The sequence below is a fragment of the Leuresthes tenuis genome, unplaced genomic scaffold (assembly GCF_036924035.1).
Source record: "Leuresthes tenuis unplaced genomic scaffold, fLeuTen1.0.hap1 SCAF_16, whole genome shotgun sequence".
Lineage (NCBI taxonomy): Eukaryota > Metazoa > Chordata > Actinopteri > Atheriniformes > Atherinopsidae > Leuresthes > Leuresthes tenuis.
The window spans coordinates 14,479,340-14,490,545 of NW_027325370.1; the positions used below are offsets into that span (position 1 = coordinate 14,479,340).

Genomic DNA, 11,206 nt, shown 5'->3' on the forward strand with positions numbered 1-11,206 from the left:
AACTCAAATGATTGAGTTAAAGATTCAGCAGGTGATCCTTACTACTGGGGACAAATCCATACTATCAACGCCTTGTGAATTGTCATCTTTAACAATGAAAACACACCATTCTGTCTGTCACATACATAATATAAATATTCTTCACGCTTTACAAAATGTATGGAAAAGCAATATGGATCTTGAAATGGATCCTGTCCTCATAGAAACTGCTGTCATCAGTACCAAAGTATTTCACATATAAGAGATGCTCATACAGCCTGTCAAACTGCTTGACTCAATGCTGTCTCTCTCACAAGAGCGTGACATTTTTGCAGCTCAAACTGTCCTCCTTTGGACCAGGAACATGTTGGTCTAACTCTTTATTCTGGCTGGAAGGAAGAAAAAAGGTAAAGGTTGTTTGTATTCTGTGATACTGACGTGCAATAAGTTGCGAGTGTGAGAGTTTTTGGCAGAGTTGGACATGTGACAATTCAAAGTACCTCAGACTGATGTAAAAAGATAGTAAATGTTGTTTTATCTGCTTTAATGAGACTGACACAACCATGACAGCCAAAAATGTAATTCACCCAGCAATTTTCCGACAGATCAAAGAGGCAGCAGGCAAAGCAAGTAGTTTGGACGTCCCTTTGCATACATTATCTAGTTCCTCTCGAGCCAGAGGAGATATAATCTCCAGCAGGTTCTGGGTCATCCCAGTATCTCCCACCAGTTAGACATCCATCCAAAAAAAAGCTCAATGGAAGGCACTAGTGCCATCCTGATGAGAGGTTAAAACATCTGGCTCCTGCCAACACTAAGGAGCAATAGCTAAGTAGCTATAGTACTACTCTTGGCCTCTTCTCCTGTCTGTAAACACTCAGTGAGCCTATCCACCCAATGGAAAAAAGTAATTATAGCCAGCTGTATTCCCAAACTCATTATTTCAGTCTATTAAAAGCTTACTTAACCTCTTTACCTGGAGCAGCAGTTCATTCTTGTTTTACTCACAACCCTGAAGGATCAACAACATCTTTTGAAAAAAAAACCCAAAGGTCTCAGACTCTGAGAAGCATCACTTTAAAGTACTGCAGATGTTTGCTCATTCCTATCATGCAGACATCTGCGCTGCTGGAGGCAACCGCAGCTAGAAGAGTCTGTTAACCCATAAAGGCCGGATGTAATGCGTGCTCGTGTCTTCTTTTTCAGACTGGAGTGGCGTCTACATGCTTTTACCTTTAAAGTCTTTTCAGCCTTTCGGGGCACATGCTCACTTTCGAGAAAAACTTTTTTTCTTAAATACCGATGAACATCAGGGCGTGGCCAATCATTTCAAACAAGAAGTTCAAGGTTAAATGTTTTCTGTTTCTCAGCCAGACAAAGAGCGTTACAGATATCCCGATGAGGCCGCTGTACGTGTTCTACCTTGCGCAAATTGAGCAGACCGGAGTTGGATGCACTGCAACCTGAAGAGGAATTACATTTCTTTTGTCAGTAATTCTGCTTTCAGCAACATAAATCCAACAGTACAGGCTTGTGCATGTGGATATTTAAACGACCTCTTGTGAAAACTTTGCTGACAGCAGCTATTACCCACCTTTATAAGTCAATATCCCAGTAGTCTGGAAGCCACAAATGTCTTCCTCTTTTTTGTTAAATGATGCCTAGTTTAAGCCTTTTTTTTTTTTAAACAGCAACAAGAAACACTGTTCAACACCCTTTGAAAATGTGGAGTAATTCCACCCCCTTCCTTTTCTTATCAAAGGGAATCAACCGATCGAGTATATGTCACTACACAACCAGCTTTTTACGTGGTGGAAACCAACAAGAGCAGCTTCCTAACATAGGACACAGCAGATGACTGAAACTTGAAACAAAGTAGGTGTGGCTGAGGACAATCCCAACTATGACCATTTGCAGCTCCTGTATGTGGCAGCTGCAACCCGGCTTCATCACCAACCAGAAAAGTGCAGCTGTACATCATAATGTTATAATCCTTGCACATGTCAGTTCATCTAAAACAGCCAGAGTAAATCCTGTCAAGTCCAGGCACTTCTTTCTCAGCCATCGCTCCAATCAATAATGAAAATGACTTGTTCCTCATTCACGAATCTGTTTTTACGACTTGAAGTGACGTGAGAGTGCATGTTCCAATAATACAACACAATGAAAAGCACGTACAAGCTGGACGAGGTTGACCTGTTACAGCCCGTTTTCACCAGGAGAGACAATGTGACACATTTGCCATTATTAGGGGTCTAGCAGCGAAGCTGCAGAACCCTATTGTTTTAGTAGCTTTTCCTATTATTATTATTATTGATCTACTTTCCGCTGCAATTGAAGTCTATGGCAGCCCCATTAACGCAATGGTAAAAAGTTGTGAAATTTGGCACATCTAATTAGGACAGTCCCATTAGCAAATTCAACAAATTTCGTGCCCAAATTCAAAACTCTCTAGCGCCACCAACATGTCAAAGTTTGAAGCCCATTCAGCTAAATAACTTTTGACTCGTTGATCCAAATTTCAAAAACAACATATCGCTGGAATCCTTGGATCATGACAAGTCCAACGCACCCTATGACGTCATTTTCCGTCTAACTAGATTTTCCGCCATCTTGGATTTTGTTGAAAACCTTCAAAAAGTTTCACAGGTCACAAATTTTAACCAATTCTCATGAAAATTGGCACACATTATCTCTGGACAAATCCGCACAAAGGATACGAAGCGGATTTTTCAATTTCGACTTTGTTCACCCAGTACATCCAATCAAAGTTGACGGCGACAACGCCAAAAAGGACGTGAGGCCATATCTCAGCAACCGGTTGGTCTTTTGACATCAAACTTATGACACTGACTCATAACTCGATCCTTAACAGGCCTAAGAATTTAAGTGATCTTTGACCTATAGGTGGCGCTATTTTTAGCAAAAATGCATTTTTGCTCATAACTTTACACCTGTTTGTCCAAATATCACAAATGAGGTACCGTTGTAATCCGTGGATATAGCCGAGGTCAAACAATCTCATGACGTCATGCGCGCCATCTTTGATTGTCCGCCATTTTGAATTATATCAAAAACCTTCAAAACAGATTACAGGTCACCCAGATTGTCTGATTTCCACGGGACTTGACATATAGAAGGTTCAGATCAAGCCTCACAAGAGCTATCATGTTGATTTTTTTATTTCGTTTCCGTTGGCCCGTAGCAGCCAATCAAACTCAGCGATGACGCGCCAAACACGACGTGAGGCCATATCTCAGCAACCATTTAATCTTTTGACATCAAACTTCTAATACAGACTCATGACCAAGTCTGTATGAAGCCCAAGAGGTCTGGTGCACTTCCACCCAGTGGGGGCGCTATAAGTAGAAAAACTGCATTTTGCTCATAGCTTTGGAGCCGTTGGTTCAAATTGGACAAATGAGGTACCGTTGGAATCCCTGGATGAAGACGAGTTCATCTGAAATACCAAACTTGGTCTATGGACTCATGATGCCCTCCTGAGCAGCCGCAGGCTTACCTGCTGTTCTGCTAGACCCCGCCATCGCTGCTTGCAGCTATATTTCTAAATACAGTGACAGTCACAAGACGTGAAATGCTGACTAAAACACAATATGTCCAAGGCATTTCTATTTAAAGCGTTATTGTCCGTTTCTAAAATTAACAACTGAAGTTCGCTGTCAGTTCAAGCAGCTTCGTATCAATCGCTATTATGATGGTCAGATTTTGAGAATACAATTAACTGAACGCCTTTCTTGCTTTGTTTTTTTGCAGCTACTGCTTGGTTCACCTCATGCTAAGAGATATTTGATCAGCCATATGCTGTAATCTACCCTCTCTCCTTTTGGTAAATTATGTACAGTATACTGCGTGGCTTTATATGGATGGCAGGGCTGTACGTAGCACTAGCTTGTCTAACGTTGACGGTAGCTAGCTAACTAATGTTTGGCCAAACTGTACTGGTATAAAAACAACTTCTTTCATAGTGTAGCTACTTACCGGGTCTTTGTCAAGAATGTCTACTTTGTGGTCAAATAAAAATCCATGTCGCTGTCTACTACTAACGATGACATGGTTTGTTTTGGGACAAATAAGTATTTACTTGACTGAAAGGTTTTGCTGCACACAGCCATGACAACACGCCCATGCATTGCGTCACTACTAATGCTACCTTCATGCGCTCCTCGTAATAAACAAAACAAATCATGACACGGTCTCAAATAATCATCAACCAGGTTAATGTAACTAATATTTTGTGACACCTGCATTGTTGATTTTAAAACATACAAGGAAAGAAACCATTGGACAACAAAAAACATATTTAGTTCGGAACCATATCGAGGGGTAATCTGATTAATGCTCAATATTTTGATTAATAAACCATGAACAGTGGTAGAAAAAATAGAAAGAAGTAAAACTGCTAAATTATTAGAGTCAGGGGTGCTAAATTATTAACGATGAATTATAAACATAACCTAAATAGATACAAAAAAAAGGTAGAAACATATGTGACAATGTCTCCAAATATTTTATTTAGTAGTAGGCTTGGTCTTTGTGTCTTGGTGGTCATGAGACATTCAAAGGTCAGCAACAGTCAGATTTTTCATATCTTATGCTTGATACGTGCCCTTATTTTTCTTATTTCACGGGATCTGCATTAGATGCAGGAATTACATTAATCTTATCGAGGACTGCGATGGCCTCACATTATCGTAAGCATGGCTATGTTTCATTTAAAAAAAAGAAAGGGGGGGTAGGGCTTGCTTACAGAAGGAGGTCAGCTGCCCAATTAAAGCATTGGAGTCTAAATTTACTCAAACGGTGTATCAAAAATATCAGATAAGGTTCTCAACTTCAAAAACTTAAAATAAATACGCCAAAGATAAACAGCTGGCAATTAGCTTAGCAATATAAAATAAACGCATCAGATACAAAAACACTATGACATTTCTTGATCATCTGGCTTATGTTGGTTGCTGCTGCCTTTTAGTAAAATAAGTTTGTTTTTTTTAAAGGAGGCATAGTATGGCAATTGTTCTTATAGAAAAGACATGTCACCCAAATACAGAATTTGACCTTTGAAATCATGCTGTGTACATATGATCAAACATCACACCCAACAGCTGAACTACAAAATCTGTTCCCACAGATAGGGCATTTAAGAATGACCACACAAACACGTAACAGCTGCCAGTCCATGTTGTTCTAACAGCTGTTCAACACTGCCACCTGCTGACAAATGGGCAAATTCTTCTGCTTTTGCCTGTTGCTAAATTTGCCCTTCAACTGAAACTGAGACAATGATTTTAACTGAAAAGAGTAAAAATCCTCTATCTATAGTTTATCCTCTATCATTATGCACTTCTTCACCCATGTTGTCTTGAATCAAAAACAGTGCTCTTCATATGAATTCCTTTCAATCACACAAGAGGTTATTCTTGACGTGTGGTGTTTTAGGTAAGGTAAAAAAAGTTTATTCGAGCAGGGTTTGTTTGCTGACCATTTTGTGCTTACAGCCAAAAAATGTTGCACTGTAATAGTAGGTACAAAAGGTCGGGGACACTGGCTCGAAGGCTTCCCTTGAACGTGAACATGTCCAAATACTCTGCTGGTCAGTGCCAGTTTTGTATAGTATTGTGCTGATGTCTTTAAGCCACTCCTTATTTATTGCCAGGAAAATGGATAACTGGTGCAGCAATTTCTTTAAGTAACTGGTATGAGCACCATTATTTTTCCAACACTGTCTAAACCCTCTTAGACAAGCTTTCTTGTGATTTCTTTAAGTAGTCTTTTGGAATAGTTCTCCTGGCTTCTTGAAGGCCATCTCAAAACTGTTCTTTGGATGTCGGCTGCCTTTTGTTCCGTTCTCTGTCAGATGATCCCACACTGCTTCAATAATGTTGAGGTCCGGGATCTGGAGAGGATTCATCCCTCCATAAGACCTGTTGTCGCTTATTTTCAGTCCGGTTCTTGTGTCATTAGGCATAGCTCAGCCTTTTCCCACTATTTTCCTTCCTTAAAAATGGCTTCTTGACAGCCACCCTTCCATGTAGAGCATTTCTGATGAGACTTCAGTGAAGAGTCGACTGATCAACTGAAGGTCCAGATGCATCTCTCAGGTCTTTGCCTGATTTTTTTCTATTTCTTAAAGGCATCCCTTTCAGATACTGTGTGTCAGTTGTAGAAAGTGTTCAGGGTTGACACTTTTTATTTTGTCCAGTTTCTTCAAAAATGTTAAGGATACACAGCACATCATGCTCAGATGTGCCACTGTTCCAGCTAACAGCTCTTTAGGTGTCAATTTGTGGCAAAAATACTATTTTCATGTGTGTCAAACTGTGTTATCTTCAGCATTTTTTTGTGTGTGTGTGTGTGGATGCAACTAAAGAAATGAGGACAAATTATGTCTTTGCAACTAGCTGCTGGTAACAAAGTGCTTCTTTGATATGTTATCTGTTATGTGTAAACACAATACTGGTTTGTCCCCTGCATTAAGGTGCCTTCTATTCCTCAAATGGCTCATAGGTCAGTGTTATGTGGTTTCACAGAAAATAGAAAATAATAAAACAAAAAAGGTTCAGGCACACAGACTGGACTGAAAATGAATGAAAAAGCTAAACAATGTCCTAAGAAAAACTGCAGAATTATTGCTCGAGACCACTTTAAGAGATTACAACAGATACCAACCCCAAGGAAACAGAATATAAAGACATTAAGACAAGCGAGACATCTACACTTATGATACGAACTATATGTAGATTACTATTATCTGAGGTGTTTTTCCACATGAAGAAATGTGTGACAAGGCAGGTCACAATCACCAAGGAAATTTTAAAAAAAATAAGATAAGAAGAATCCTTGTATTCTTGTGTGTTAATAGTATATAGATATGATTTTAATACCAACTGATTACTAATAAAAGGGAAATGTTTGCGTTATGGAAGATGAGTGTGGTCGTCCACACCAGACTCAAGCTTAATAAAAACTCTACAGTTCGTACTCTAACTAACGTGTCCAACAGCCCTTTGCTTCCCACAGTTCAAATGGATGTTACACCTCAAAAGAAAGTGTTAATATTCTTTCAGATTCATGAAACCTTTCTATTTGTCTAAATCAAAAGTTTTAACATCCATTTCGAGTTCATCATTAAACTAATTCTTCCGATTTTACCAGAAATGAAGACATGGCAAATCAGCATAAATGAGTTTTATTACAATCCGATAAAATACTATTTGGCTCTTGAAAAATTAAATCACAATGACCAAATTAGCTCTATGTACTATACAGACATAAAGAAAGTTCAGTTTGGTTTATTGATGCTTTCGGGTGTCAATGTTATGTGTGGTGTCTTTAAGAATTACAAATATGGCAACTGCAGGGTATTCGTCCTTCTTCAAATGATGAAAATGTTGCCAGCCTCTTTAAAATGACACTGACACTTTGCATTTACACATCGTGGAAGGCTTAATACTGCAAAGAAACCCTCCTCATTATGCCAGAGGAGCATCTAGACTAAATGTGTTTAGCTTATAAATTAAATAAATTAAAGCCAACAAAATCCTCGTGACAGCCTTGTACAAATACAAAGAAGTACATAAACTAGTCTGTATTAAAAGAAAATTTGAAGTATCAAATCTAGTCAGTCACAGTAATGGCAAGCTGCTTGGAGGTGCCAGAATGATCCCAAACACATAGAAAAGTCCCATAAGGAGGTTGAGCTTGGCTGTTTTCTGGGGGATCTTGGCGTAGCATCGACTCCTGAACTGCTTCTCCAGGGGGAAGGCCATGGGCAGCGTGAGCAGAGGTAGCGCCATGCTGATGGTGTAACGGGTGGCGAGGATGCAAAAGAGCACATAAGGGGCGAAGAGCAGGAGGTTGTAGAGGACGTATGATAGTGTGGGCCCTATAAGGATGGCCAGGGTGACGATGCCCGCTTGCTTGTCAGAGTCCATGTCTCTTGTGTTGTTGCTGTGGAGGATAGCTTCTGTGTTGAGGGCCAGCGGGACAGCGTACACCAGAGGCAGCACCGAGAGGTAGCCAACCTGCACAGCGTGGGCGAACATGACTGCCAGAGGGCCGAAGGTGATGAGGATTACTACGTCTCCCAGGGCCACGTACTTGAAGCCAATGCCTGGGTAAAAAAAAAAGTAAACAGGGAGCCAAATTTAAGCTGGTTATAACTTGTCAACACACCCCAAAAGTACATATTATATAATATATATCCATAGGTTATAATATATAATATCACAGTTTGGTTCATACTTTGCAATATGTGGAACTCAGGGAGGTCAACTGCTGTGTCAGGTATGCAGAAAAATGTCAAATGCTGAAATCATTTTTCAGAGTAAGCTGCTATGACCAAAGAAGTCCTCCAGCAGGTAGCATGACATTCACTTGTGAAACCTTCAGTGCTGCAGGGTGCGACACTGTGGCATCAAGTCCATTGTATGGCTTAAACTTAACACTCACTCGATTGCATTTCCCATAACGTGACTACAATTAAAAGCATTTACTGTCCAGAGATAACACATCAGCAGCGGCATCAGCGTCACCGGGAGAGTAAAATACCTTGTGACGTTCCCACGCAACCAATATTTTACTGTTTCCACTTCTAGGGAATGACCATGGCTTATACTGTGTGAGAGTAGTCAAACTTACTAAACTGAAACAAGTTTCTGAGGAACTAAATCCTTTTTTTTTTTTTTTTTGTCTGCAGCCAAGGTGACATCTTTTGTTTGTGCCTTCTTCCTTGAAACTGCAGCTCTGGATCATAAGCACTGCTCTGTTTATTTCCAGCCATACAAAACACTGCCCTTTACCATCATTATCTGTTAACACTGTGCAGCTTAATTTAATCACCCCAAACCAATGGGCCGGATGTCTCTTTTCTATTCAGTGCCATTTCAAATATTTGTTTGGTAATTGGCAGGAACACAGCTGCTGTTAGCTTTTGCCCTTCAATAAAATATGACAGAGTCATCATGACTGTGCTATGCTTACTCTCCTGCCATTTTTTTTTTTTAAGGGTCATCAACATGAAATGCTGCCTAAAGAAGCTTAAAGTATGATGTGTTTATTTATATTGATTTGACTGACTGATTAACAGTGAGGCAGCAATTCAAGAAACTCAGGTTTACGTTCGACTTACCTCCCGTGTATAAAAAAGAGCTGGAGAGTCCCCCAAAGTAAATCAGGGCTAGGTGCTCCAGCCTAAGTGTAGACAGGAAATAGAGCAGAGTGGCACACAAGCACCCCAAAGAATATAACAAAGCGCCAAACATGACAACATCTTGTGGCGCCAAAATTTCATCCACTAGAGTCCTATCATCACTCTTCTTGTGGTCAATTCCTTTAGAGAAGTCATAGTATGTGTTTACAAGGTTTCCTGCCCCATGGACAACAAGGACAGCGATGGCGCACACCAGCAGGACGACCAAGTCCACAGAACCCTCCAGTTTGTATGCCAAGGCGCTGCCGAGGGCCACAGGCGTTAGCGAGGCGCTGAAGCTCCACGGTCTCAGCGCTAGCACATAGGCCGCACACTTGAGTCTGACATCTGAGGCGACCCGGGCCATCCTCGACATAAAGTCAGTGGCAGAACGGTGATTTTGCACAGAGTTATTCACGCCCGTCTGCCACTGTTGGCCATTATGGCCATTAGATCCAGCCAGTACAAATGTTTCTGCCCTGCTTTGCATCTGCTCTTTAGCCATTCCTCTGCGAGGGCTCTGCACCTTCAGCAAAACTTCCAAGTGTTCGTTCGGTGTTCCTGTTGGAATAAAAAAAAAAACACACAAGTAAGTTCACAAGGCAGACAGCAGCTCTGAAACAGGACAAGTACTACATGTTCTAAGATTTCATTTTTCTGTTAAGACAAGTGCATTGAGATTTAAAATATATTGTTAAATATGTGTATATATAAATTGTTTGTTTTTTGTCAATTTTGTTAATTTAGGGTATCCCTGAAGTCTTTTTAATGCTTCTGTCCCACTGTACTCCCATTTTGCGTCACGCTTTGGTCGTACCGTGTCTGTTTGTGAAAATGTGACCCCTTTTTATCTTACAGATCTTCTGTCTATTCAGAGAAGAGGCCCACTGACTCCTCAGGCTATAGAATCTGTGCCCAACAGGTCCGCTCGGTAATCTGTCCAAACCGCAAATACGGAGTTGATTACTTTCTTGAATTAACCTGACAATTACAAATTTCCAGGGAGCACTGGGCACACTGATGTTTTTTTATTTAACAAACTACTTCGTTTTAGGTATGCATATAAATTGCTTGACAAATCCTGATGCTGCAATCTGAAACTAAGTGTGCTGTCAGACACTTTACATCTGAACTGAAGTGAGTGGTTTTGAAGCAGAGTACTGGCTAACTACTAATCTTGACAGTACACGTGGCATTTCGTCCGGTACCACAAATACTCAAATGTTAATTAAACTACTTGCAGGAGAAAACAACACACTCGTAGTCGCCACTAAGCACAGAGCCGAGGAAAGATAAACAGTCTGAGGCTAACTACTCAGATTATAGGATTAAAGCTAGCAGGCTAGCCGCTGAGCTAATGTTGAGCACACGGAGACAGAGAGGAGGAAATGTCTGAAATCAGCAGTTCTTACCTGCTACGTCTCCAGTATCCAACACAAACTCTGTTTTTCTACGCTTACAAACATATTTCTCAGCACGCCGAGCCTGGTGCTGCTAGAGGTAGATGGAGAGATTACGTGTCAACTCCGAGGGTACGTGACTGGCTGGCCGCTGGAAGCCCTACTGCACCTGACGGGCGCCATTTCCTCAGTCACGAGTGTAACGTCACTTAGTGGTCGAAGAAATCGTATCTCGCACAACTGGGTTCCGCCACCAGTTTGTTCGCATTGCCTCTTTTTTTTTTTTTGGTATTCAGAGGTCTGGTTGTATGAATTAAAACAGATTGTTCCAAACAGTCTAAATTCCAATTGGGGAACACTATTCTAACCTATTTAACACATAATATAGGGATTTAAGGCGTATGGCCAACTGGGGGAATTGGAACTGAGACTCAATCAAGGACAATTGGACATCATTGATACAAGTGTGCTGCTGAACCTCAATTCTGAATTTCCTCCTTTCAGTCAGGGTGTGTATGTTACCATTCACAACACTAATCACATGCACCAAACAGGATTATTTCAAAGTGTCAGCACAGAAGCAGAGATGCTTCGTTTTACTGTGGAGATCCCTGGTCCT

General features: G+C 40.7%; 1 protein-coding gene across 2 annotated transcripts; it reads right to left on the reverse strand.

The window, feature by feature from the left end:
* Nucleotides 1–7,170: 7,170 nt before the first annotated feature.
* On the reverse strand, nt 7,171–10,786 carry ubiad1 (UbiA prenyltransferase domain containing 1). 2 transcript variants are annotated; one of them, XM_072367527.1, is made up of 4 exons: nt 10,600–10,786; nt 10,005–10,123; nt 9,128–9,748; nt 7,171–8,110 (listed from the first exon to the last, which is right to left on the reverse strand). In XM_072367527.1, the coding sequence occupies exons 3-4, from the start codon at nt 9,690–9,692 to the stop codon at nt 7,623–7,625; spliced, it is 1,053 nt and encodes a 350-aa protein (XP_072223628.1). In that variant the 5' UTR covers nt 9,693–9,748; nt 10,005–10,123; nt 10,600–10,786; the 3' UTR covers nt 7,171–7,622. The 2 variants fall into 2 exon arrangements, with proteins under 2 accessions (XP_072223628.1, XP_072223627.1); XM_072367526.1 differs by lacking the exon at nt 10,005–10,123.
* Nucleotides 10,787–11,206: the final 420 nt, after the last annotated feature.